Here is a 27,826-nt window from a genome sequence, read left to right as displayed (position 1 = left end):
TAAGCATGAATGCATTTATTACAAACACCCGCATGAGGAGAGAATAATTATTGTGCCTTACTTCCCCCATCTGTAAAACAGCAGACAGTTTAGTTCTGGGATTTATCAAAGGTCACACAGCAGGTCCATAGCAGAGCCCAGACTTGAACCCAGACTATCTGTCCTGATCTTTAACTACAAGACCATGCATCACCTCCTTATCAAGATGAAGGACAAATAATCATGTAAAGATCCATGCTTAACCACAGTAGGGAGTGACATCATTTTCCAGCATCTGCTTTACCAGTTACTGTAGATAACTTGGTCGATCCCTTATATATGAGTGCTATGTGTTCTGTCATTAATTATATGAAGTCTGCCTCTCCCATACAATTTAAATACACATATTAAAGAATCAAATTATTGCACACATCATTTTGTTAAGTTTTAATGTAAAACTTGCTGTTTAAAACTCTACATCTTGTGTGAAATACTATGAGACCTCTATACTGATTCCAGTCAATTCCTGGGGCAGAGGCAAAAACAACAAATAACTGGGTAAATCCGTTGAATAAATACATACAACTCTTAAACATCTTCTTACTAATGACTGGCCTGGTGACACTGAGCAATTAACTTGATTCAGATTTTCATTAAAAATAGAAGCAAGTTTTGCTTTTTTTAGCTGATTGTCGGTGCATGGATTTCTCTCCCTTCTCTGTAGGTGTGTTTGTGGACATGCATGCGCCTGGGCCCAGAAAGGAAAAGGTCAGTGTCCCCTTCTTCTGTCCTATATTTGCTAATTAAAGTTCTCTGTCAAAACACACATCTGTCTACCCCAGTTGTGGAGCAATTCCTTCCATCTGACTGTAACTGCCTGGTATCAGAGGCAGTAGGCTCCACTACCTGGCAGTTATAAACAGATGGCAGAGTCACTCTAGAAACCCACAAATAATATGGTTTTAGAAGGTGGCTGTTCAAAATAACTTTTGCTGAAAATTTAGAGCTCAAGCAATATTCTAGTTTGGCAGACCTGAGGACTAAAGACTTCTATTTAATAACCAGAACAGTTATAGCATGGGTGATGGCAGTACATGTTTTCCCTACACTGCCCAAGGAACATGCCTCAACCAAGATTCTTTTCTACATAGATTCTTATAATGGGTTCATCCCAGTAGAATCTTAGTCCCTTCCAGCAATGCAATAAGCAATATGACTAACTTCCAGTTCTCCACAGCCTCCCCTTTCTAAGAAGCCCCTTACACACCCACACCCACACCCACACCGAGAGAGAGAGTTTGGTTGGGTAGACACATTCCCTTTCAGCTGCAGCAAGATAAGGTTGGGATGACGTCTTTCACCCCTTCAATCTAATCACAGAAGTCAAATATCATCAGCCAACTATGGTTTGGCTAATAGGATCCATGGGGGTTATCATCATTGCTGTTTTTAACAAGGTGATGTGCTTCCAAGTAACTTCAAATAGGTATGGCTAAGATGAAGCTCAGGCTGGGGCTACTAAGTTTCATCCAATGCTACAGCTGTTAAGATTCCACTCCCTGATCCTGGAACCAGCTCCCTGATCCCACTCATATTTAGAGCAGTGTAAAGGATTCCCTAAAGTCTATTTCTCTGTAAGATGCACATAGAGACAGTCTTGCTGCTGCTTGGAGAAGGGGCTTGTGGGGAGAGGAAAGAAGTGATCTGCCCCCAAAGAGCTGGATTTTCAGTCCAAGCAAGTAGTCCAGTAAGACATGCCAGATAGTGAAGAAGTAAAGTACAGTCCAAGCACAGATGAGGATGAATATCGGAATTGAAGGCACACAGAATCTCTCCAAATTCTACAACTACACTCCGACTTATTATCTGCAGTGTTAGCAGAGGTGATCTTCCAACAGTGAAGTCAAACCATCATTAAAAAAAAATCAATATCCAAATAACTTTGATGGATGCCTTGGAAACTCAGCAGCATTCCCTACTCCCACTCACAGTCAGCAGTGGGTGATGCTGGGAAAAGGTCCTTCTCGTGAAGCATGGCTCTAAGGGTCGAGAAAGGACACTGCAATGTAACGGGTCCCTTTTGTGGTTGGAAGGCCCTCGTGATAATGGGTCAGGCGTCCCGGGTGCAGGAGGGTCCAACCCTTCCGAGGAGCTCGAATGGAGCAGTTGTAACGCAGAAACCGGCAGCCTCCTCCCTGCACGAAACAAAAAGAAACAGGCATCAGCCAAGTACCAGCAGGGAAAGGATCCCTGTATTATCCCAAGAGTCTCCTGATTTTCTGGACTCCCTTGTGATGGGTTCGTGGAACTTTCTACCACCGATCTCCCTCATTAGAAAATCCTGAAATTCAAACTCCATTACTGATTGCAGTCCCCTTTAGTATCAAGGTGCCCAAGATGGAGGTGGGGATGAGCTGGGAGGTGTTCTGGATACAGCAAAAAGGAGAAGGCCCTAGACTGGTCTGGGAGACTTCCAGACTGACCTTCTAGCAAGCACTTACCTCGTAATCTATCCCTACCCGGTTCAGGGCAATGTTGATGGTGAAGGTGGAAGCATCATGGTGAGGCATTAAAGAGGGTTGCTCATCAGGTTTGTAACGAACGACAAAGGCCAGCTCAAACTGCGTCTGCAGGAGAGAAGAGAGACATACACAGACAGTGCCACAGCACCCAGAGGGCATTCACTTCTAGGGGATGGTGTGTATATTGGTGTAATAGGAGTAACATGCCCCTTAAGTAAGGGAGAAAGGGGCATGTTCTTATTAAGAAGTATGGTGCACACCTTGATAACATACTCCAGGGTCATTTCCTCCATTATGGCACGTACTTTGGTACAGTGCCCCAGTGATATTGCCTCTCCATGGCCATGATCATGAAAGATGCGGAGCATTCAAATCCAATTGACCAAAAGTGTTTGATGCTTACCTTTGTATAGTATCCTGGGTAAAATTTCTCTGTGATTGGAGCAATATAGTGCAGAAGGAACCTGTACCATTCTCTCTCATAGCCAATTTGGTTCATGTGGATGTCAATAGTTGGGACATTTTCATAACCCCCTAGTAGCCTGCTGTCCTGGAATAGAACCATAAGATTGATTGGGGACAAATATCTTAGATGATAAGTATGAAAAACAGTTTTGACGGTAACCAACAAACATAATGCTCATCTATAGGGCTTTTCAGGATTGTAATGCAGGGAAGGATCATCTACATTTTATAGAAGGGAAGTCAAGGCACAGAGGAGGTTGGAGCCCAAGTTTTCAAAAGTGGCTACTGACTCTGGATGATCATAGTTGTCCAACTTTACAACCCCTTGGCCCTAATCTTCACAGGTGCTGAGCACTCCAGTGGACGGCAGTAGAGGTTGCAGATGCTCACGGCCTGCGAAAATGAGGCCTAGGGGGTCTCAGACTCATTTTCTGAGTGCCCAGCGACCACTTTGGAACATTTGGGCCTACGTCTAAGATCACACAGTGAGTCAAGAGCAAAGCTCAATTGTCCTCACTCCAGTCCCCTGCTTTAACCACAGGATTAAAACTCCCGCCTGTAGCAGGCTGCAGCTATGCTCAGGGACTCTGGGTAAGTGGTGGGAGCTGTCGCTTTGGAAGCTCCAACGTTTTATTACCGTGTTATCTCCCGTGGACCACTGGCCAAAGTGCTCCATTTCCTCCACCAGCTCGTCACAGGCGACGTCAGTGAATATAGGGAACCAGTAAACATCGGGGCAGGGCTGGAGAGACAGAACACATGAGAATTCAGACAAACAGAAGAATGAGACAAACACAAACAGACATTGGGGGCACTCCAGAAGTTACATAACGCGTGGGGTTAGGGGAGTTCCTTAATTTTGCAGGACAGCATCACGGGGGTGTTTGTTTCAGTTTTTACAAGGGGGTGGTTGGGTCTTTTTAAAAAACAAAAAATCACCCAACCATGGGTTATATAATTTATGAACAGTCCCTACTCAGAAAAGAGGAAGACAAAGTCAAGAGGAGGGAGAGAGGTCTCACTGGAAAAACAGCTACAATGTTAAAGGTTGAATCCTGCCTTCAAATTCACATGCTTTGCTCCCAGTAAAATTAAGAAACCTAGCCAGGTGCCTCTGAAGGAGGGATTTGTCCTGAAGAATACCTTCAAATAGTGACAGATCACATTCTCTCTGAATCTGAAATTCTTTTAGGCAGCACTGTCTCCTGTAAGCTACCTATTTCTGAGGGCGAAAGGCTGAAATCCTGTGATAGTGACATGCCGTTCTCTTCTCTGCTGAGACACAAAAGCAGCATTTCTTACCGTCTCCACCAATTTCCCTTTCAGAGCTAGTGTGTAGTTTTCATGGATGTACTTTTCTTTCCAGTCCTATGGTTAGAAAAAGACAAGCAAAGCGGTCACTTCTGTGGCACGTGGCTAAGGATGTGGTGCCCTGGCATCACCCTCTCTCTCATCACGGAAAGGAGAAGTGGAGCAGTAAACAGCAATTCACAGCATTTTCTCGGCTTTGAAGCATTAGGGCCCAGAGGAGTTTGAATGAAATGCTTTCCCAAAGCCGTACATGCACTAGGGAGCCCCATCAGAGAGATGTCACACAGCAAAGCTTGGATCCTCCCCTTAGAGACATGGCTTGTAGCAGCCTTTTCTAACAGGGAGGCTAGGGGCATATCCCACAGTGACAGGCCTGCTCAGCCCCTCACCTCAGGATTGCTGAAGATCTGCCAGAGGTCGTTGTGGAGATGAGTCGTCTGATAATCCTCCAGAGAGAGTATGTGTCCAAATTGGTGCCGGTTTGTCACGAACATGAAGACCCTCTGTAGAATGGAGGGAAACCATCAAGCTGCAACTGTCTACTGTGGGAGCTGCTTCCCAGTGGTGATGGCTCCATTTAGGGGCAGCTCCAGGCACCAGCACTCCAAGCACGTGCCTGGGGTGGCAAGCCGCGGGGGGCGCTCTGCTTGTTGCCACTAGGGTGGCAGGCAGGGTGCCTTCGGCGGCTTGCCTGTGGAGGGTCCACTGGTCCCACGGCTTCAATGGACCTCCCGCAGGCGTGCCTGTGGAGGGTCCGCTGGTCCCATGGCTTCAGCGGACGCCTGCGGGAGGTCCGCCGAAGCCGCGGAATCAGAGGACCCTCCGTGCTTGGGGCGGCAAAATGTCTAGAGCCGCCCCTGGCTCCATTCCCTCTGTCCACCTGCTTCCCTCTCTAATCTTCACACTGGGCATTCCCTCCCCAGTGAGCCTTTATTGTTAAACCCAGACCCACCCTAGATGCAGAGAAGACTAAATAGTCCTAGCGAGGACCACTGATGGAGGCAGAACCTCTGCATGTTTCATCAGCTGTAGACAGAAGCTCACAAAGTGTCACTTGGCCTGTGGCTATGCACATGTAGCTCCCACTGACGTCCACTGGAGCTGCACGAGTGGATCCTAGAGTATAACTGAATTTAGTCTGTGTTTCTCAGACCAGAGGAAGAGATTCCCCTAACTGCATGTGCCTCGGGGCTTAGCTGATGCCAGTACATTTCTTTCCACCGAGGCATGTACAGTTGTAATGGGCGTCCTGAAACCTGCCTGCAGAGTTGTTTCATCTCCACCCTTGCTCCCTGCAGCCAGCTCCCTCTACTGACCTGATCCCGGACATTATGGCAGAAAGCCATGTCTGCATCTAGTTTGCCGCTGTGGAAGAGGTCTCCCTGGTTGAGCTGGGATCTCAGGGTGCTGCCTTTTATAACATAGATGCTGGAAATGTAGGGAACATTCCAAATCCCACTGCAAAATGGGGAGAGGGAGATTTAGACACTAAGTAGTAATAGGACAGGATCAGAATCAGGCCCCAAAGGACTAAGGGCTAGATTTAATCGTGAACATGTTTAGGGGAGAAAAACAACAACAATAAAGCATTGCTGTTCTTTGGAATTTGGTTTATCACAAAGTTTAAAGGGTCAGACTCAAAACCCCATAGCAACCGAACACAAGGACCTACACAAACCCAAAGAGGAGCAAATTAGGAATGCAAGCCGTTCCAGTAATCAGCCTTTGCACAGCTACAGCACCTTCCATCCAAGCAGCACACAGCCCTTTACAAACACTGTTCAAAGAAGAATGACAACCTTTCCTCCCCGCCCACTGTGGGATAGTTAAGCATCACATTTTCTGTCCTTAGCAGATGGAGAAAACAAGGCACAAGGAGAGATTAAGCAATTTGGCCATACAGAGAATTAGCAACAGGGCTGGAAACAAATCCCAGGGCTCCTGACTCCAAGTTCCCTACTCTGGTCACCAGACCTTACTGCCACTATTGCATATGGTATGTAGAGGACAGGTACATAAAACAGCTCCTGCCTGGAAGGAGAAACTTCCTTTCCTTCTTTAAATACAGTGATGGTCTGGTACTCTTGCCCCTGCATCCCAATTGGCTTCAGACTGATTTTGGGGGTACATGCTCTCTAGCCACTGTGTATTCAGCAAGCCTTCTATTTAGGGGATTCTGACTGGCAAAAGTCTCTCACAATACTCACACCCTCCGCCCTTGAACAATATCCACGTAATCCTCCGAACGGGCATAATATCCATCAGGACTCAGCGCACCCCAGAAATTCGACCACAGCTTTCCGAGACGGCTTACCAATGGGGCAATCACCGGCCTGCAGGCACAAGAGGGAGATGCTGCCAGGGGAGGAAAGGGGGAAGATCCCAACAAGTGTCTCAGGGTCCAGTTTTGTCTTCACTTACACAGATGCTATCCCCTCTTGACACTTGTGTAAGTAAGGACAAACTTGGGCCCTAAGCTTATATCTAAACACATTCAGCAGTCAGTCCCCTCTGAATGTGATCAAAGGAGTTCTAGCAGCTGGAGCTGGAAATCTTTCTTCTTGAGGAGCAAGAATCATTTCAGTAACACGACCTATGTTTCTCTACTGTGTATCCAGCTCCCTGAGACTGAAGCCCCAGCTAAATCTCTGTGTCAGAGACCGACATAACCAGGAATAAATTCTGTTCTCTGAGAAGCCCCAATGTTTGGAGGCTTCTGATCAGCAATGGGCCTGAAAAACTCCCTCCCTCAGAAGCTCAGCTGTTGAAAGTCGGTGCAGCATCACTGAAATCAATTTACACCAGTCAAGGATCTGGCTTCTTGGATCCAACACTCATGATCTTTAGGGATGGGGAAGAAAGAACTTGGACTCTGAACCTGGATATAGATCCAGATTTTCCAATGAATCCCTCCCCTTATAATGGGCTGAAGCAAAACCTGCATCTGAATGTACTGCCCGGGATGTATAAATCCAAATCCAGACCTCATCCCTGTGGCTTGGACCCACTTCTGGTTTGGAAAAAAATGATTCTGATTCTGGCCACTCTGTTCCCAATAGTATAGTCTCTGCTCCAAAGAGATAAGGGTAAAACTAGAGATGGTTTACATCCAGGGCTAACTGCATCTGAATCCAATAATCCAGGGAGCGGTGTTGGATACATGGCTCCAGTTTGAGTCCATCTCTACTGGAGAAAACTCATAAGTTTCATTTCCAGCAATGTTCTCTCTTCTCAGCCCCTTACCCATTTCCCAGGAAAGAAGGAGCTCCCTATCTATGTTCCTGACCTGAAACCTGCCCAGGAAGGATCGCTCAGACTCACTTGTTCTGTTCAATCAGGATCCGTAGAATCTTCGAGTTCTTCAGAACCACTTCGGCATCCAGGCTGAAGTAATATTCACAGTCAGGATCCTGTCTGCACAAATCCCTACAGCCAGAGAGCCCACAGGTCAGAGCTTGAACAGCAACAGGACAGCAGAGATGACCTTCACTTTGCAGTCAAGGGGGCCTTCTCTTCTGGGATGGGGATGCTTATCTTTTACAGTCTGGGTGCAGAGATCCTGACTAGGGTTGGGGGGAAGAGAGGGTTAAAACCCCATGCCTGAGTAGAGGAGTAGCAGGTGGCTGGCCCTTCATGGCAGGGAGGAATGGGGCTGAGCTCAGGGGAGGATGTTTTCTCCATCAGGAAGATGGCCGAGGAGGGAATGGGTACAGGGAACCATTGCTTTGGAAGTTGAACTGAAAGGAGAACAGGCTGCACCTGAGGCTAGAGAACCTCAAAGTCCTCTGGATGCAGCAGCCTTACTGCTTCTGTTTGTTTGGCCCCAGGCAGTGGACAGCTGTATACTTAGCCTGGGAATCTAGCCTAGCTTTCACCCATGTTGGCTGGACAATAAGCATGGGCTAAATTCATGCCTGCCATGGACAGGTTGCAGGCCGGTGGCAGGAAGATGGGGAACACGGATGCAACCTGAACAGAGAGAGTGTTTTGTGGGACAGAGGTTGTTCTCACCAGAGGGTCTGAGAACCCCTTTGGCAATGAGGGCATCGAAATGTGTTTGTAATGCTGTCACCCCAGATAAGTTGCATCTAATGGGCATGCATAAGGGCATATGGAAGGAAGGGAAAGGGGGAATGGTTTCGGGTGTTGCACAATATACCACTGCTGCACTAGCCATTGTTCCTGCAAAGCTCCAAAGCAGACATCTATGAAGGAAGCTTCTGCTGCTCTGCCCACAAAGGCCTGTTATCTTGGATGCAAGAAGCCTCTCCCTTGTGCTGCTGGGCCCAGACAGAGAGTGGGGTTGACTCCAGTATCCCTATCATCTGGCCTTTCACACCTGCCTTTTCACTTACATGCCCATGTTCCGAGCATCAGCATTCTCCACATGATCTTCAGGCCCAATCACTTTGACTGCATGGTATTCTTTACCATGCTCCTTCACAAACGTATCCACCTGAGACAGGTGATGTTGCTCCTGCACACAGAGGGAAATGACACAGAGCAAAGAGCAGGTTACATGAGCTTAACACAGGCTGTCTGGCCTCAGCGAAAGCTAGGTTTGCCGGCTACCCAGCTCTCAAAGCTCTGGCAACACCAGAGCATGTGAGCTGCACATTCCCTCACCTCCATGTCTTCGTGGCTGGAGGTAATTGATGCCCAGGCTTCTAGGGAAACAAAACATGAGTTGTACCTGTCTTCCAGGTCCTGGCAATCTGGGGAAGTTGCAAAGACTTCTGGGATATGGGAGGATATGACAAAACAAGGAGAAATGGTCTCAAGTTGCAGTGGGAGAGGTTTAGTCTGGATATTAGGGAAAACTTTTTCACTAGGAGGGTGGTGAAGCACTGGAATCGGTTAGCTAGGGAGGCAGTGGAATCTCCTTCCTTAGAGGTTTTTAAGGTCAGGCTTGACAAAGCCCTGGCTGCGATGGTTTAGTTGGGGATTGGTGGTCCTGCTTTGAGCAGGGGGTTGGACTAGATGACCTCCTGAGGTCCCTTCCAACCCTGATATTCTATGATTCTAGGAGGTGAGCCATCCCTCACATGGCAAAAGAAAGAGACAAGGTTCGTGAGGTACTATCTGTTATTGTTGGTCCAATAAAAGATATGACCTCATCCATCTTGTCTCTCTAGCATCGTGGAACGAACATGGCTACAACAACACTGCATAAGACAATCCAAGGCAGATGTTCCTTACATGGTTGTGGATGAAGAGCTGAGTGCGTTTCTTTGGGTACTGGAGGTTCTGAAGCCTCAGGAAGAACTGGGAGAGAAATGGAGTGGGCTGCTCGATGAAAATTCCAATCAGAACCAATGGCAACACATCATCCTGCATTCGACAAGAGGGTGAGAAGCATGAGGGCTGCTCTCCAGCTCCAGAAACCTGGCTACACCCTCACCATCTCCAAGGTAACCCAAAAGCACAATGTATTCTTTTGTTAGCACCAGGCCTCTGCCACTCTAAATATGCATCAACCCTTACCTTGAACCCTGTGAGACTTCTCAGGCCTTCATCACACACAGTGCAGCCTGTCTCGAATGTCCAGGCCCGAGGAATATAGTTTCCCAGGTAGTTCAGCTGCAGCTGCAAAGGGAAATCCCCCAAGTGCTTAATTACAAGGCAGGAGAAAATCTCAGTCAGGTTCCATCACCAGCCTCATCTTCCTTCTCTCCCTGGGAGAAGGGGAATGGAATAGGATGCAAATCTGCGGGTTTAATTTCCTACGGTGAAGGATACTGATGTGCTGGGATAATGCGAAGGGGTGAGAGCACTTTTCAGTCTCTATGGCCTGGTCAGTCTTTGGCGTCTAGGTGCTGAGACTGGCAAGAAGGGGACCAAGGGTGGCAATTATTGTGATGTGGGTACCTGTCCATTAGGAACTGGACTGATACCACCAGCTCAGTGTACACGTAACACCGACAGACCGTCATCGGGATCGAAGCTGGGATCTTGGAAGCTTAGCGCGTAAGCCTCTACCACATGAGCTAAAAGCCAATTGGTTGTTAGCTAAGGCTGTACAGCAAAGTCATTAATCTCCCTCTCTCTCTCAGTGGTCCTGGTGCCACTAGATAGGACAGAACACCACACCCAGAAGGTGTGTGGGTTACACACGCTGGCCAGTCATTCCTCAGGTGGGGGCGCTTTCAGTCACTGGTAATCTTGGTCTTGATTTGACCCAGTGACCAAGAAGTAAACATCTCCAAGTCTTGCTGTCATGGCAGGGGGCCATTCAATCCCCCAATCTGTGAATTTATGCGGGAAGAAGTCAGTGCATGAGGGATGGATGCCTGATTTCCCAGCATTCCCTCGGCAACTGCTTCACCACCTCAAACCTAAAGAGGTTATTTGCCTTGATTTCATACCCAACCTTTTTTTTCAAGGCTCCTGCTTACCTTGGTGGGTCCATTGCCGTGGATCAGGACTGGGAGGGTGTCATACTCTACGTTTCTTGCTCTCACATGCGCATTTTCAAACTTCAGAGCCACCTCATCTAGAAATCACAGCACAACAATGTTATCTGCAGAAGGCTTTAGTAGCAACACAATGCCCTAGCCATCCCACACAAGCAATCCCTGGGAAGCCAGGAGAGTGGGGCTGGATAGCCATCTATCGTATTTGTGGGGCACAGACAATCCACAGAGGGAGAGGAATTGTTTAGGGTGGCCCAAAGAGGTAGAATTAGGAGTGATGAGATGGAACTTGAGAAAGATAGGATCAGGGAAGGCTTTGGAGAGTGAAATCTACTAAGCCAGGGGTGGGCAAACTATGGCCCATGAGCTGTTTTAAGCCAGCCCGTGAGCTCCCACTAGGTCGCACCACAAGGCTAAGTCCCCCTCCGGTGCTCCAGTTGGGGCACCGGGTCGGGGACCACACCACACAGCTCCTGGAAGCTATGCCATGGCCCCGCTCCAAAGTCAGGGACCGCTCCACACCTAGGAACCGGAGAAGGGACATGCCACTGCTTCCAGGAGCCACTTGAGGTAAGCGCCGCGTGCAGCCTGCACCCCTGAGCCTCTCCCCATGCCTCAACCCCCTGCCCCAGTCCTGATCTCCCTCCTGCTCTCCAAACCCCTCAATCCCAGCACGGTGCACCCTCCTGCACCCCAAACCTCTCAACCCCACCCCAGAGCCTGCACCACCAGCCAAAACCTGCACCCCTTCCTGCACCCCTGCCCCAATTTTGTGAGCATTCATGGCCCTCTGTACTATTTCTATTCCCTGATGTGGCCCTCGGGCCAAAAAGTTTGCCCACCTCTGATTTAAGCTGTAGGGCAGTCTCCAGTGGGGAACTGGTAAAGCCTCACTGATTGCATCCTTTAAATCAAGACTAGGCCAAGGATATGTGGTGAGAAACAATTCTGCACCAGCAATGGGGTGGGAAGAATCCAGGCAAAAGCAGCTTTTCCACCTCTGAATTTTATGCTCCCTATGTCTGTCTGTCTGGCACATCCCCAGATGGCATTATACAGTGACTGCAGAGTGACCAGCCAAGGGGTCTGTGTAACTCAGCTAGCCAAAAAGGGCTAGTTCAGGCACAAAGTGCAATCACCCACAACAACAAGGGCCCTCATCCCTGTAACGCCCCCTGGCGGCCCAGTGCAGTGTCACCATCATGTCTCTGCCTCACTTTCCCCAAATGAGGGTTTTAATAAGTTTGTCTCTTGAACAGACCTTCAGGGGTCTAGCTTGTTCAACCCCAAAGGCAGAACATCACACAAAAATGCCTCCCCCTCAGCCTCTCTAGCAGGAGGAAGGAGGGCCTGAGTAAACCTTTGTCAGTCAACTCTCACGATGTCCAAGGCCCCTTACCAGTGAGGCCTTCATGACCCGGAACCCTCTTCTGGAGTCAGGGGCCTCCTGTCTCTAGCAGAGGAAGGGTCCCTTTTCCTGGGTCAAGTTCTCCCCACAGAGGCCAAACCACAAAGACTCTTCCTCACGACCTCATATAATTCCTCTCAACTAGGGTTCCTGCTGTTGCCTGGAGGAATCTTTCATGGGAGCCAGGCTTCTCTGAGCCTTAGCATTCACAGGCCCTTCCTTCAGGCCACTCTCCCACTCAGGAGCATTCTCCCCGGGTTTCCTTTGCTGGTGAGCCCCTCACCAGGTTCCCCCCAGGAAGCCTTCTATGTAGACATTTTCTCTTCCTGCGGTCTGGGAACTCTTCCCCTCCCTCACGGCCCTGTTCATCCAGCACTGTCCTGCTGGGAGCAGCGTCCTTTTATCTCACTGAGGTCCTTCCCTGCCTAATTGACTGCCTCCCAGTCACTCAATGAGTGACCTAGTCCCAGGTGAACCTGAGCTGCCTTACTGAGCCATCAGAGATAGGCTGGGCTCCTGACCCCTCCAGAGGGCCAGCTACTCTCTGACTCCCAACCTTACCAAGATAAGAATGGGACCCCAAAATCCCCCCCCCCCAAATGATAACTGCCTAGCTAATTAAAATAAGGGGAAGGGGAGAAGAGAGAAACTAAAATAAATACCTATATTTCTCTGCTCTGGGAGAACAAGTGGATAAAACTTTCCAAGGGTGGAATAACTGACTGACCAAAAGCACGTACGGGTGAGTGAGTGTTCACACACGGCTCTGAATGTATCTCATCAGCTCACCACTTTTCAGGCCATTCAATCCAACGTACTAAGCCAAGAAGGCAGGCAGGTGGCCCTTGGCCCTGGGCTGTGTGTTGCTAGCTCCCTACCAGTTTCACTCCCCAAAGCTAGTGTTCTTTGACATGTGTGGGGATCAAAGTGGAGAGGAGGTGTGGTACGGAAAACCTGACCTGCAGGCCTAACTGTGGAGCTGGTATTGCAGTGAGAACCAGGCTGGGGATTGCAAATCCATTCCAGGAATCTGGGCAGAGGTTTTTAAACAGAAACCAGTTCTGGGGATGAATTCTGGACTTTAACCACTTCAGCCTCAGTGTGACTATTTCTAGCTGCTCTGCACTCTCCAAGGAGGAATGAGCCCCCCACCCCCATCTCACCTAATGCTCCATTCAGGTTCTGGAAGATCCGGCATCTCTGATCCAAAGTGATGTTGATATTTTCCTTTAAAAGAATGAAATAAATAACCTCATTTAGAATACACAGAGGCATACGCTCTGCAAACAGATGGGTCATGCCAGCCCTCCCACTGCCCCTCCATTCATTGCACAAAACACTATCAAACCAGCCTCCCTTGTTTCTCAAACCCTCCATGGATTTGCTTCAACCTCCCTCATGAATCTAGGCCCAGGTCCTTAACTGCTGTAAATCAGTTTAACACCATTAACTTCAACTCCCTAGGAGCCCTGAACCTGCTCCATGGTCCCTCCACTCATCACCACAGATTTCATTTCACCACTACTAATGCAAGAGCCTGCTCCGCTCTATCTTCTGATCTCTAGAATAGCCTCCTCCACCCGCAGCGGATGCTCCCTCTCTTTTCAGATCTCCTATGAAAATAACAACTCTCCTTGCCTACGTTTCTTCATGTTCCCCTCCCTGGGCTATTGTTGATCTATGTCACTCATTTTAAAATACAGTTTGTGTGAAAGACCATGTGCTAAATAAAGATGTATTGTAACATTCTGATCACTAGCATGTTCCACAGGCTCCAAAACCTTAAATAATCCTAGTGATCCCCAGTCCCACCTGAACTTTAGCAGTTCTCCCTTTGCTTAAACACCACCACCACCTAGCTCTGACATGGCGCTTTTCCGCGTTAGATCTCAAAGCGCTCTCCAGAGGAGGTCAGTGTCACTATCCCCATTTTACAGAATACAGTTTTTACATTGCACTAGGCAAAACCAGATAACACAAATTGCTTAAAGCTTCCCAGGGCATGAAAAGACGACAAATCACAGCACACTGATGGAAATATGCCGGCCTGCCTGCACAGCAGCATATGAACCACGTGTCAGAACACAGCCAGGAGCGCAGGTTTGGCAAGTATTTCTTTTGTGGACAGTTTCCAGCTTCTATCTATCTTCCAGTGACAGGGTTGTGCTTGTCTCAAGTGCTGCTCCTGTTAGCAGTGTTAAACCACAACTTAGCAATGGTTTAAGACTGGGTGGCAGACGTTGCATTTACACCAGGCAGCTTCAAACCATGGTACATTGGATTTCATCAGAATCCCACTCAAACCTAGGTCTGACTTAACAGTTCACTGCCCCTCCAAGCATCACCTAAGATACATCAGAATAACCCTCAGAGCGGGAGAATGGATGGAACAGTATCTGGATTTTGAAAGCCCTGTCAACAGAACTATTCAACTCTGGTTTGGCTTTGCGCCAGGACTTTACCTGAGATCATTAAAGAGAAACTATCATGGTAAAGGTTATCGGCCGGATTCAGATCTGGGGATAAGTACGTGCAACTTTACTGGCTTCTCCTGGCTTTTTGCAAATAGCGGACTTCACTTTCACTTTTCTTTATCATCCCAAATTTCACTTCCTGGTTCCTATGCTCTTGCACGATCCTGCAATATTTGGGTCACAAACACTCTAGGAGAATGTTTCCTTGTTCAAAGATAATAAGCCTTTTTAAATGTTATGATGCCACTGCCATTGGTATTAAGTGACATGAAATCTTGTTTTAAAAACTCCTGCCATCTGGGTCAAATCTGATAGGGCAGGGACCCTTTCAAAACAAAAATTGCAAGGACGATACAGTGGGTGTGTGTGTGTGTGTGCAAGGGGGCACTTCTGCCTGAACAAAATGGGTCAGTGTACACATAAGTGAACATTTACATGTGGCAGTGCAATCCTTATTGGGGCAAGAAAGAGACACCTAGGGAGACATCCTAAGAAGAAGGGGAAAAAACAGGAAAATATTGCTGGGGTGATAGGCTCCTAAGTGGTCAACCTCCTTTACAGCCAGCTGGGATGCTGCATGGGGGCTGGGGGATGCCACACTAGTAAGTCTGGAAATGAAAAACACACTGCATGCCCCAGAAAAGGGTTCAGGCTACCAGGGATCACTGGCACTGGCCAGATGCGGCACCCAATTCCTCCTAAACTGCATCACCTACTCACACGTACCCTTTTTTCCGGATCCAAGAAAATATTGGTGTAAAAGAGCTGGTCGCTATCATTGTCAAGTCCTTTCCAATCCTCCACAAGCTTGTTTAGGTTAGGAGCATAACCTATGAAACCTGCGGAAACAAGGCAAAGAGGGAAGAGAGCCAGTGTCTCAATCCAGCCAGCCTGAAAGGGAAAATTCTCAGGGACTCATACATGCGGACAATATCTCAGTCCCTTCTCCAAGGGGACATATACACTGTCTCAGTGCCCCCTGCAGCATAGCACAGATACACAGTTTCAATCTCTCTGCAAAAGCATGTGTACTCATTCTCCCCTGTCATGGGTCGTCAGTGGGGATAGAACCCTTAATCTTCAGCACCCAAAGCACAGGCTGCTGCAACCTGAGCTAAAGGAATAGCCATACTAGCTAAGAGTAAGTTGCAGGTTCTTATCATAGAATGTCAAGGTTGGACGGGACCTCAGGAGGTCATCTAGTCCAACCCCCTGCTCAAAGCAGGACCAATCCCCAACTAAATCATCCCAGCTAGGGCTTTGTCAAGCCAGGCCTTAAAAACCTCTAAGGAAGGAGATTCCACCATCTCCCTAGGTAACCCATTCCAGTGCTTCACCACCCTCCTAGTGAAAAAGTTTTTCCTAATATCCAACCTAGACCTCCCTCTCTATAACTTGAGACCATTACTCCTTGTTCTGTCAGGATCTTGAGGATACTCCTTATCCTCTACATGGGCTGCAGTCAATGGAGGGAGACATATTTGCAAGTGCCTAGTTTATGTGCTATGAATGTGTGCACACGGTCTCAATTCTCCTCTAATTGCACAGTACTTTTCTGCTGCCCCCACCCCCATCTTCTTCAAAAGCCCCGTCTCCCGGAAACACAAAGCTGGGAGACGCTGACCTGTCTCTTACCTCCGGAACCCAGGAAACGCTTGCCATCTCGCACTGGAGGGTACTTGGCTTCCAGCCTACGGTCTGGGTAGATGAAGGTCTCTGCTGAGAAAACCACCTTGCTCTTGGCCTGTCTGAACTTCTTCAGCAGCTCTGCAGGGCCCGATGCAAAGAGCACATCATAGCTACAGGAGCAGCAGAGCATGGCAGAGAGGAGAACAGAAGGAGAGTGAGGTCAAAGAGAACAGGTCAGGAAGAAAAGAGTGTGAGAAACAGAAGATTCCCTAAGAATCCCTTTCTTTTAACCCTGCGCTACGGCATTACAATCCCTGCAGTCATTACAGGCATCAGTATGTCCAGTAATAGCCTGATGGAATCCCCAACGCTGGAGGTTTGAAGACCACGTTGGACAAACCCCTGCCCTGCCTCAGTGCAGGGGGCTGGACTCGATGACTTCTTGAGGTCCCTTCCCGTCCTATTTCTCTATGGTTCTGTGAATACTCGTCGAGCGGGATATGGTACTTGTTCCAAACTAACCTACTGTGGGTGAATAAAATGCTCAGCTCGCAGGTGGATTGTTCCTTACAACCCTTAACACCCATGGGATTTGCTTCTACAGAGCTTTCCCTCCATGTCCTCGGAGCCTGCGGCAGACGCTGGTATCCCAGACCTGTCCATTGTGGGTGCTGGGACTCCAACTCTGGCGTCTCTCAGCCCACTCTTTTATTTCTCCTCCCCACAGCCTAGTTCTTAGCCCCCAGGATGCCACTCGCCTGGCTCTCTGCCTCTCCTCGCCAAGCAGACAATTCCACTGGGAAAGACCAGGCCAGAATGGCAGACTACCCACTGATCCCTTGGAAGCCAAATTCAGCCTGGCGTAAGCAGGGGTTACTCTATCATCCTTACAGAAGAGCTGGATTTGGTCAACTGCTGTCAGAGCTTCCCAGCTGGCACGGATGCATTTAACATTTAGCAGTTGGCATGGTGCAGGGAATCCCAGCAGGCAGGAATTCATCTTCCCCGAACAACCTCCTTCGGGGTTAATCACCCCCTGTTAAGAACCTGCCTCTCGGCTCAACTCATGGTAGATCCCTTTGGCCCCATTTACCTTTCGGTGACAAGGATGATCAAGTCCTCTTTATCCGCATATTCCTTCAAAGCTGACTTCAAGAGACGGACCTTCTGCCCACCTCCTGCTGCCTTCTTGTCCTCACCACGCCACTCCTCATCCAGCCCCAGCACCTAAAAGGGGACAGGGTATCTTTTAACAAAGGGTTCATGCTACACAGGCAACAGCTTGTTTCCCCATCATGAGTCACTGTAAGAAATGGGGTAGGAGGACCGGCTGCCAGAGAAACTCACAGCTACTTCACTGCTGGCCTCCGGTTAGACTTCTGGCAAGGAGCAATGGTGCTGGGGCGCAGGCTGAGGAGGAGCTCAGTTACACCCATCCTGACCTCTCCCAATGCAACTCACAGTGGGCGAGAGCATAAGGACACTTGCCCTGGTGGACACACAGCTACTGCTGTGCCATTCTCTGCCACTGAGCGTCACCAGGAGAAATGGTGCGGGAGAGCTGGCCTGGCGGCTACGAGCTTTCAAGGGTGTCTCTCTGTAGGGAATGATCAGGGACAGGGGCTGGCTCGCTGTAGCAGTTTTTGAGTCACTGTGACGTGATGCTGCATCACAGCAGCGTGGCTTGACACAACCCTGAAAGCTTTCTGATGGAAACATTGTGTTGGGGGGGGGTCCCTTTGGAGCAGCTCCTGAGGATCTCCCCTCAGCCCACCTATAGGAATGAGGTGGGGATGTCTGGTGTACAGCAGCTCACCATCCCAGCCTGTCCCGGGGAATGCACTCCCTGGGTGAGTTGTCTATGACCCCTGAGAGGACACGCCCCCGGCCCCTCCCTCTCAGGATAGCCATCTCAGAATTCCCCTTTCACTGTCCACCAGAGGCTTCAGGGCTTCACCTGGACTTTGTAGTTGAAGAACTGAGCTGATCTTTTGAAGCGTTTGAATCCCTCAGTCTCCTGGGTGGCCACAGTAAGAACAAGCAGGTTTTCTGTAGGCAGGAGAAAGCACAAGGTAAAGAGAGACATTCCGCCCTTATCCAATTCATAGTTTAACAATCCACCTTCAAAAAGAAGCTTTGCTGTTAGAAACAGGGTCAAGGTGGGGACTGACAGCCTGAAGGCTCCAACTGACTTCATGAAGGTAGGTAGTGTGGGGAAAGCTGAGGCACAGAGGATACGTCTACACTGCAGCTGGGAGCGAGCCTCTCGCCCAGGTAGACAGACTCACTCTAGCCGGACTCGAGCTAGAGCATTAAAAAAATAGCAGTGTGGAGGCTGAGGCTCAGGCTCTGACCCCCTAGTTTCGAAAGCCCAAGCTGCAGCCTGAGGAGCTACGTCCACACTGCTTGTTTTAGCATGCTCGCTCGAGCACCACTAGTGTGAGCCTGTCTACCTGGCTTGGGAGGCTTTGTCTAAGATGCAGTGTAGACGTACCTCCAAGAGGTTAAGTGACTTTCCCAAGGCCACATGGCAAGCCAGCCACAGATTCAGGAATAGAACTTGACAGAGTCCTGATGTCTTCTTTATGAACCACCCAGTATGACTGCCTCCACACAACCTCTGCTTTTCATTGCAACAACATAGTCCTATGAAGCACAGACTAAAGCAATGTCTAACTTGAATATAGGGTCAAATGATTGCAATAGCAAAGTCACGCTCCACTGCAGACTCTCATCTCCTAAGTTTGGACCAAATTCTGCATGGGCTACTCTACTGATTTCAATGTGAATGGTGTGCTTCTGTCCCTGGGAAAAGATGGCTCCTAAATGACAGTCAGGATTTGATTCGCAGCCTGAAGCCCACTGGTGGAAGCCTAGCTGCAGGCCAGCAATGGTGGAAAGCCATTCTGGAGGTGCACCACGGCAACGCAAGATGCCCACCCAGCGCACTGCTCCACAGGAGCAGCTAGCCAGCGTAGCTCCTGAGTGGGGCCAGTCAGAGACAGAGCACAGCTAAGGAGCCCTACACTAATACCAATGAAACCTGTGTCGGGACATTGCTTTTACACTGGTACAACCGAGGTCAGAAGCTGGCCCTGCACATGAAGTGTGAGGCTTTACAAAACTATAATTTCATTGCACGGCTGGTGAGACGTACACAGAGAATACAACTTACTGAGGGTTTCTCTAGTAACGTCAAACGTAAGCCGTGCTTTGCTCAGACGGAGTTTAAAGAAAATTAAACATGAAGGTTAAAAAAAGAACACTGCCATCAATGAAAGTGTGTACTTGAAAATCATCCACTTAGCTTCGGTGATTCCCTGTAGCATTGCTCTCTCTCTCCAGTCAGCATTTACACTGGCGTACGGAACTGCAGCATTTGGCCAGGCAGCTGTTATTTTTCTCTTGGAAGCGCTTCTGATTTTCTATTGTATTCCGGATCTGTATTCCAGATATCTGCTGTATATAATGTGGCTTTATTCTGTCACAGTCTCCATCCAACATTCTCGTCCCTACTGCTCTTAATGAGGCCAAATGCTGAAGTATTTTTTCAGTTTTTGCACAATCTTATGCTGGCAAAACTCCCATTGCCTTTGATCAGAGCTTTGTCTAAGTAAAAATGGAGTAAAACTTTTAGGATTGGACCCATGATTTCTTTGATGTAACTGAATGCTCTGCTTTTTGGCAGGTCTTCATGTTAGCACTTTCACCTGGATAGGAATGTGCATGGGTCCTGGCAGCTGTGTTTTAACAGGATCCCATGGCATTGGAATTGAACATTGGAAAATTCCAAGAATAACTGATTGCACTGGAGGAGCATTTTATTGGATCTAGCAGGCTTATCCAGTGACATTGGAGGAGTAAATTTCCTAATGGATGTACCTGATGTGCATCCCCAATGCATCCGGATAGATTTCCTGGGCACACAGAGCCCAACAACTCTGAATGCATGAGAAAAGCAGGATCTCTGGATGGATCTGGTAGACCACTGAGCATAAAATGGCTATTAGCCAGGGTGGGCAGGATGGTGTCCCTAGCCTCTGTTTGCCAGAAGCTGGGAATGGGCGATGGGATGGATTACTTGATGATTACCTGTTCTGTTCATTCCCTCTGGGGCACCTGACATTGGCCACTGTCGGAAGATAGGATACTGAGCTAGATGGACCTTTAGTCTGACCCAATATGGCCGTTCTTATGTTCTTATGAAAATGGTGAAGGACTGATACTAACCCATAGCAATTATCCATCGGAGTCCTTGGGATATGGATGAAACTGTAGTACAGTTGCAGAAAGAGATCTGGGGCAAGGGTAGCGAGGATAGAGATTAAGTTTGGGATTCCTGGCTGAAGGAGAGAAGAGGTTTTAACCAGAAGTCCATGAGATCTTTTATTCCCATCAGAATAATATGAAGAGAGATTACAGGTCAATAAGAGACCATCAAGTTGGATTTAAGAATATTTTGTTAGAGATAAGGTGAGCGAGATAATATCTTTCATTGAACCATCTTCTGTTGGTGAAAGAGACAAGCCTTCAAGCTCCACAGAGCCCTTCTGGGCTATTTGTTAAGTCATTTAGGTACCACAGAGTTGAGTATGAGCCAGATGGATGGACACACCGATGGACAAAGCTATAAAGGAATTTGAATGATGCATAAGCACAGTTTTTAAACTCAGTTGTTTAGCCAGCAGAGTTGGGGCCCTAATTACACTCTTGCTTTCTATGTTCTGTGGAGTCAAACGATATAAACAGTGCTGGAAAGTATGCAGTCCCCCTGGGACTATGCTAAAGCCGGCAAGTCTCCAGTCATGTGACAGCATGCAGAGCACCAGGACAGCCTCCTGTGCTAGGGAGCCAGGAGCTCAGGCTTTCCTAGAAAATGGGAATCAGCCTGGTGAGAAGGGATGCAAATGTGGAATATCAGACAGGGGCCTGGAAGAGAGACTTTAAATTCCAGCCCCTGCTATGAGAGCAGAAGATGTAAATTAACTGAATAAGAAGGAATAATTTACAGGAGCCCACTGCTGGGCAGCTATTCCAGCCTGAATTCTCTCCAAGGACCGAGGATCTCAAACCAAACAAGGCAGGAATTCATTTTCACGCCACCTTCCAAAGACAGTCAGCAAACTGTTCACACTCATCTTATGTGACTTCCAGAGATTTCCTGCACCAGATGGCCACTCTGGTGGAAGTGTGAGAGGCTCCAGCGGATGGCTGAGGAAGAGGTGTCATATTTCGTAGCCTGAAAAAGACCTCACTGTGCAGCATATAAATTAATTAGAGCGAGAAAAAGCCAGTGCAGAGCGTCAGTCCTCGCCACCCAGACTCTGGGCTGAATTCCTCAGTAAAGATTCCCCTTAATCACTGATCTGGAGGGGAGGAATGGCTTTGAGAGACGCTAGTGAGGCTTCACTTCTGTGCCAAGAGACATCTAGCTGCACAGAGAGCTTTCCACCCACGAGGCATTCTTTCAGCCCTGTCCTGGAAGTCTTAAGGCTGAGCTATGCGGCCTCCATTGGGTGACCAGTTGTCCTGATTTTATAGGGACAGTCCCGATTTTTGGGTCTTTTTCTTATATAGGCTCCTATTACCCCCAACCCCCTGTCCCGATTTTTCACACTTGCTGTCTGGTCACCCTAGGCCTCCAGCCACCTTCCCCTTTTACCCTTTTCTTTCTTCCTCAAAGTTACTGCTGTAAGTGAACGGTCACTTCCTAAGCCGCAGTAATAACCCTTCTTTTTTCTTCCTTTTTGCTCTGTAACTGGCAAAGCCCTTTGCTGGGTTCCCAAACGCTCTTCTCTTTCTCTGCTTCACCATTTCAAATCCTAGCTCCCCTCTCCAGACATAAATCACACGGGGCCAGACCCCTAGCTGGAAATCACGGGAACGATGCCAGTTTACACCATCATTCAAAAGCCCTTGTGAGCAGGATAATATATGTTTGGTATCTCGTGGAAGCATTTAAAAGCAGATTTACTCTTTCACGTCTTCTGTCCCACATTACAGGAACACTGACTCCTTTCTGTCAAGCAGGGTCATCCAGACTCCGCTATGCTGAGGGCCACTCGAACAACCAGAAACCTGAGAAGTTACAGTTAATTGTATAAACACAGGGTACAGAAGCAGTATGGATCAGCAGATCAGGCACTCGACTTAGATTCAGGAGACTTGGGTTCTACCTCCCACTGACCTGCTTTGTGACATTAGCATAGCACTTCACTCTCTGGGCCTCCATTTTCTCATCTGTACAATGGGCATATGATGCTTACCAACTTTTCTAAAACAGAGCACTGTGGTGAAAAGAGCTACGTAAACAACATATCGTTACAGAGACACAACTTTTAGATCAGTAATAAATGCAAACAGCAATACTATCAGGGGGGACTTAAATGTTTCTCCACATAAATAGTTAGAGTCTGCTTGCTGGAGGAATTCAGAAGCAATAGACTATGGCTACAGGATGCAGCTTTTAGCGACACAGCTGTGCCGCTACAGCCATGCTGCTATAAGCCGCACAGCATAGCTGCTGTTTGTTGGCAGGAGAGTGTTCACCTGCCGACAAAAAACTTCCATCCCCCACGAGCAGCAGTGGCTTTGTCAGCAGGAGAGTGCTCCGACCGACAAAGCGCTGTTCACCCCGGTGCTTTTCGTCGGTAAAATGTTTGTCATTCGGGGTGGGAGTGTTTTTAATACCCTGAACGACAAAAGTTTTGTCGATGAAGTGCCAGTGTAGACATGATCATCTTTTTCCTGAACCTATAGGGAAAGCGCAGATCCATTTGCATTTTAAGACGCCATGGGCTGCCTTTAGCCCTAAGCTGCGCTTTGGAAAGCATTACTGTAAAGCTTCCTAGTAAAATAAAGCTTAAGAAAATACTATTCACCCTGGAGAAAATTAGTAAAATCAATGCCTGATTTGACATCTGAATTGCCATATATTAAGTTTACTTGTAGCACACTTTCTCTTTTAATAGTAAGTCCTCTTGAATCATAGAGTAACAGGGTTGGAAGGGACCTCAGGAGGTCATCTAGTCCAACCCCCTGCTCAAAGCAGGACCAAGCCCCAGACAGATTTTTGCCCCAGATCCCTAAATGGCCCCCTCAAGGGCTGAACTCACAACCCTGGATTTAACAGGTCAATGCTCAAACCACTGAAACAAATACAACACAACTAGTAGCTACCCTTGCAAAAAGATGGGTCTCCAGGTGCTTTACAGAAGAGGATGGGTAGCATTATCCTCATATTACAGTTGTTGAAGCTGAAGTACAGAGAGGGTAGCAGATTTTTCTTAAGGCCCCGCAGCAAATCAATGGCCAAAAGGGAAAAGAACTCATTCCAAGCCCCTTGCCCTATGCAATACACCACACTGATTCCTGCATAAGGCCAAATTTCTGCTCCTGGTGTGCCTTGGACTCCTGCTAATAAAATCAGTGAGAACCTGGGGTGCACAAGGAATGCAGGATGTGTGACCCAAGCTGAGCTGCTATTCTTATACTCATCTAAGGATTCGCCTACACACCAAAACTGTGGGGCTTTAACTGTTGGTGGTAGTTAAAGCAGTACATGGCCCCAGAGGGGATAAAGTTATACAAGTAAAAAGATGCTTATAGCAATCTAAATTACTCCCGCTAATTTAGAGGAATAACTTATACCGGTACAAGGCACCTTATTACTAGTCCAACTGGATCCGCACTAGGGGCTTGTACCAATGTACCTATTTTTGTAAAAAACAAAAACAAGAAAAATCACTCTCCTAACTGAAATAGTCAAATCAGCACAAAATTTGTGCGTCAAGCAGGCCTAACTTTTTTTTTAATAGGTTCACACTTTTAGCTTCTACTGCTGCCTGTGATGGCCCACAGTTTAGCCTCCTTCATGAGAGATTTCAGAGGGGTAGCCGTGTTGGTCTGTATCAGCAAAAACAACGAGGAATCCTTGTGGCACCTTAGAGACTAACACATTTATTTGGGCGTAAGCTTTCGTGGGCTAAAACCCATGTCATCAGATGCATGGAGTGGATCTCTGATGACGTGGGTTTTAGACCATGAAAGCTTATGTCCAAATAAATGTTAGTTTCTAAGGTGCCATAAGGGTTCCTTGTTGTTCTCAGCAGGAGAGGACAGGGAATGTGAGATACATCCTTTCCCAGCTAGGCTCCTAGTTCAAATCCAGCCTGGCAGCAGTGATCCAAAGACATCACCATTTGGTAGCTGTCCTCAGTTACAGGCAGTCAGAGCGATATCCACAGCATTGGCAGCTCTGTGGCAATCTCAGTAGAGAAGCTCAGGATTGAGTGAGGCTGGAGACTGAACTGCCCCTGCAAATGATCTGATCCTCCAGATCAGGGTCTGGTTACATGAAGCTTACTGTGCAGCTCTCTATGCTAACCCTCTTCCGTGTCTGAAGAGAGGCCATTAGTCTCTAGAGCTGGCATTCTTGCCTTTGACCAGAACTAAATTCACACAAAGATCTAGAAAGGTAAATAGGAAACTTCCTGCTAAACTCCCTCAGTGCTTGACCCTTTATTAATTTTAGCTTGTGCCTTCTTGTTTAGAGCTGGTCTGGTATTTTTTGCCAAAACTTCCTGCCCCCTACCCCCCAAAAAAAGAATGCCCATTTGTCAAAAGCAAACTGTTCTCGCAAAGAGTTGGTCTTGACAAACCTCCCAATCCAAAATATTTTGGGCAACTGTCGAAACATTGCATTTTGACATTTTCAAAATAGAAACGTTCAATCTGGAGGCTATTAGCTTTTAGCAAATTTCCACAAAAAAGGGTTAAAACAAAAAAGCTTGAAATAAAAAAACCCACATTTTGAATTTATCTAAATTGAATGTTTCTATCAACCTGAACGGATATTTTTTTTTTCAGGTTCTTGATTTGTGAAAATTTTTGACTTTTCATCCTGATTCAGGATGGGGAAATTTGTGGAATCTTGAAAATTCCCTACTCCTGATTTTGAACTTGTATCTTTATTTATAACTTAAATCACACTGCCTCTTAATTGCCACTTCTTTCATGAAAATAAATGTAATTAGCCAAATTGCTCTTCAGAGTTGTAATGCATGAAACTCTAGCATCCTTGTAGTCATCTGCAGTAGCTTTTCCAATTCTTCTGCATTTAGCAAAATACTGTAGAGGTTCCCTCACCAGCTGTATGTAAAATGATGGTATTTTCTGATTGTTCCAGACTTCAGATAATCAGCCAGGCATCCCAGGGCTCCAACTCTCAATTTACCCATCCATCTGGCTGTCTAGGTGCACCATGGAAGTGTAATGGGCGCTGACCACAGATTGTGTGATGTAATAGAGCCCAATGGCTGAGCCATGGACACTTACCGCAGACTGAGTGGTAGCTGAAACTCATGTTACTCATTCTGTGCTGTGAGTACTGACTCCAGGCTGGTAGTGCACAGATCTCTGGGCAGGGGACATGGGCCCAGGCTGGCAGTGCCCAGATCTCCCTGGGCAGGGGACATCACGCCCTGGCTGGCAGTGCCCAGATCCCTCCAGGCAGGGGCCACCGGGCCCGGCTGGCGGTGCCCAGGTCTCTGTGGCCAGGGGACACTGGCCCGGGCTGGCGGTGCCCGGGTCTCTCTGGGCAGGGGACACTGGCCCGGGCTGGCGGTGCCTGGGTCTCTCTGGGCAGGGGACACTGGCCTGGGCTGGTGGTGCCTGGGTCTCTCTGGGCAGGGGACACTGGCCCAGGCTGGCGGTGCCCAGATCTCCCTGGGCAGGGGACATTGGGCCCGGGCTGGCAGTGTCCAGATCCCTCCGGGCAGGGGATATTGGGCCCGGGCTGGTGGTGCCCGGGTCTCTCTGGACAGGGGAGATCGGGCCCAGGCTGATGGTGCCCAGATCTCTCTGGGCAGGGGACATTGGGCCCGGGCTGGCAGTGCCTGGGTCTCTCTGGGCAGGGGACATTGGGCCCGGGCTGGCAGTGCCTGGGTCTCTCTGGGCAGGGGACACTGGCCCGGGCTGGCAGTGCCCAGATCCCTCCAGGCAGGGGACATTGGGCCCGGGCTGGCGGTGCCCGGGTCTCTCTGCGCAGGGGACACTGGCCCGGGCTGGTGGTGCCCAGATCTCCCTGGGCAGGGACATCGGGCCCGGGCTGGCAGTGCCCAGATCCCTCCGGGCAGGGGACACTGGCCCGGGCTGGCGGTGCCCGGGTCTCTCTAGGCAGGGGACACTGGCCCAGGCTGGCGGTGCCCAGATCTCCCTGGGCAGGGGACATTGGGCCTGGGCTGGCAGTGCCCAGATCCCTCCGGGCAGGGGACACTGGCCCGGGCTGGCGGTGCCCGGGTCTCTCTGGGCAGGGACATCGGGCCCGGGCTGGCGGTGCCCAGATCTCCCTGGGCAGGGACATTGGGCCCGGGCTGGCGGTGCCCAGGTCTCTCTGGGCAGGAGACACTGGCCCGGCTGGCGGTGCCCGGGTCTCTCTGGGCAGGGACATCGGGCCCGGGCTGGTGGTGCCCAGATCTCCCTGGGCAGGGACATTGGGCCCGGGCTGGCGGTGCCCAGGTCTCTCTGGGCAGGAGACACTGGCCCGGCTGGCGGTGCCCGGGTCTCTCTGGGCAGGGACATCGGGCCCGGGCTGGTGGTGCCCAGATCTCCCTGGGCAGGGGACATCGGGCCCGGGCTGGCGGTGCCCAGATCCCTCCGGGCAGGGGACACTGGCCCGGGCTGGCGGTGCCCAGATCTCCCTGGGCAGGTGACATTGGGCCCGGGCTGGCGGTGCCCAGATCTCCCTGGGCAGGGGACATTGGGCCCGGGCTGGCAGTGCCCAGATCCCTCCGGGCAGGGGACACTGGCCCGGGCTGGCGGTGCCCAGATCTCCCTGGGCAGGTGACATTGGGCTCGGGCTGGCAGTGCCCAGATCTCCCTGGGCAGGGACATTGGGCCCGGGCTGGCGGTGCCCAGATCTCCCTGGGCAGGTGACATTGGGCTCGGGCTGGCAGTGCCCAGATCTCCCTGGGCAGGGACATTGGGCCCGGGCTGGCGGTGCCCAGATCTCCCTGGGCAGGGGACACCGGCCCGGGAGCTCAGAGCCCCCCTCTTACCCTCCTGCTTGGACCCGCAGCTCCCCTCCGGGATCAGCAGCGTGAGGACCAGCCCGGGAAGCAGGAGCAGTTGGGGCAGCATGGGGGCGACTTGCGGCGGATCCTGGGCTCCCCAGACCTGACCCAGCCCTGTGCACCGGGGAGCGGGACAAAGCGCGCACCCACTGCGGCCAACTCCCGGCGCTGCGAGGTTCTCGCTGCCACGCACTAAACACGCCCCTCCCGGGGGGCTCCTCCCTGCAGTCCTGCTCATTCACTTTCTGCCCGCCCGGATCGCTGGAGCCGCCAGGGACAGGGGCCCAGCACCCCGAAAGCTGGGGAGTCTGCCCACCCCACTGCCTCCCCCGGACCCCCAAACATCCTCCCCACTAACCCAGCCCCCAGCCTGCGGGAGACAGGGTTCCGGCTCCAGTCACCCCATCCCCACTACCCCGCTTCAGGGGGGCTTCATGGACACACCTCGTTAAGTATTGCCGGCGATTTAGGCATGAAAAACGCTACACAGAGAGAGCATGGCTATCACTATTTAGAAATGAACGCACATGGCAAAGTTCAGATCCCAACTTTC

At 49.5% G+C, this 27,826-nt stretch overlaps 1 protein-coding gene across 1 annotated transcript; it reads right to left on the bottom strand.

Annotated features, from left to right (window-relative positions):
- On the bottom strand, positions 1–27,465 carry PLOD1 (procollagen-lysine,2-oxoglutarate 5-dioxygenase 1). Its single transcript, XM_032775398.2, has 19 exons — positions 27,259–27,465; positions 18,159–18,250; positions 17,295–17,428; positions 16,208–16,371; positions 15,299–15,411; positions 13,262–13,325; positions 10,673–10,770; positions 9,762–9,863; positions 9,477–9,608; positions 8,633–8,754; positions 7,599–7,703; positions 6,485–6,610; positions 5,594–5,735; positions 4,667–4,780; positions 4,269–4,334; positions 3,604–3,708; positions 2,905–3,051; positions 2,481–2,606; positions 1–2,174 (listed from the first exon to the last, which is right to left on the bottom strand). Exons 1-19 carry the CDS (start codon positions 27,338–27,340, stop codon positions 2,019–2,021), a joined length of 2,190 nt encoding a protein of 729 aa, XP_032631289.1. The 5' UTR covers positions 27,341–27,465; the 3' UTR covers positions 1–2,018.
- Between the last annotated feature and the right edge of the window lie 361 nt (positions 27,466–27,826).

Source organism: Chelonoidis abingdonii, chromosome 23 (assembly GCF_003597395.2).
Source record: "Chelonoidis abingdonii isolate Lonesome George chromosome 23, CheloAbing_2.0, whole genome shotgun sequence".
In the NCBI taxonomy this organism is placed as follows: domain Eukaryota; kingdom Metazoa; phylum Chordata; order Testudines; family Testudinidae; genus Chelonoidis; species Chelonoidis abingdonii.
Note: the sequence above shows the minus strand (reverse complement) of the source record. Positions and strands in the feature narration are given on the sequence as shown.

What these genes read in the sequence shown, in the direction of transcription:
- PLOD1 (XM_032775398.2), bottom strand. Translation starts at nt 27,340, where the DNA reads ATGCTGCCCCAACTGCTCCTGCTTCCCGGGCTGGTCCTCACGCTGCTG. An exon ending in ATCATCCTTGTCACCGAAAG is followed by an intron (nt 16,372 to 17,294) that starts GTAAATGGGGCC and finishes CTGCTCCTGTAG; the next exon opens with CTATGATGTGCTCTTTGCAT. An exon ending in AGATCTTCAGCAATCCTGAG is followed by an intron (nt 4,335 to 4,666) that starts GTGAGGGGCTGA and finishes TTCTAACCATAG; the next exon opens with GACTGGAAAGAAAAGTACAT.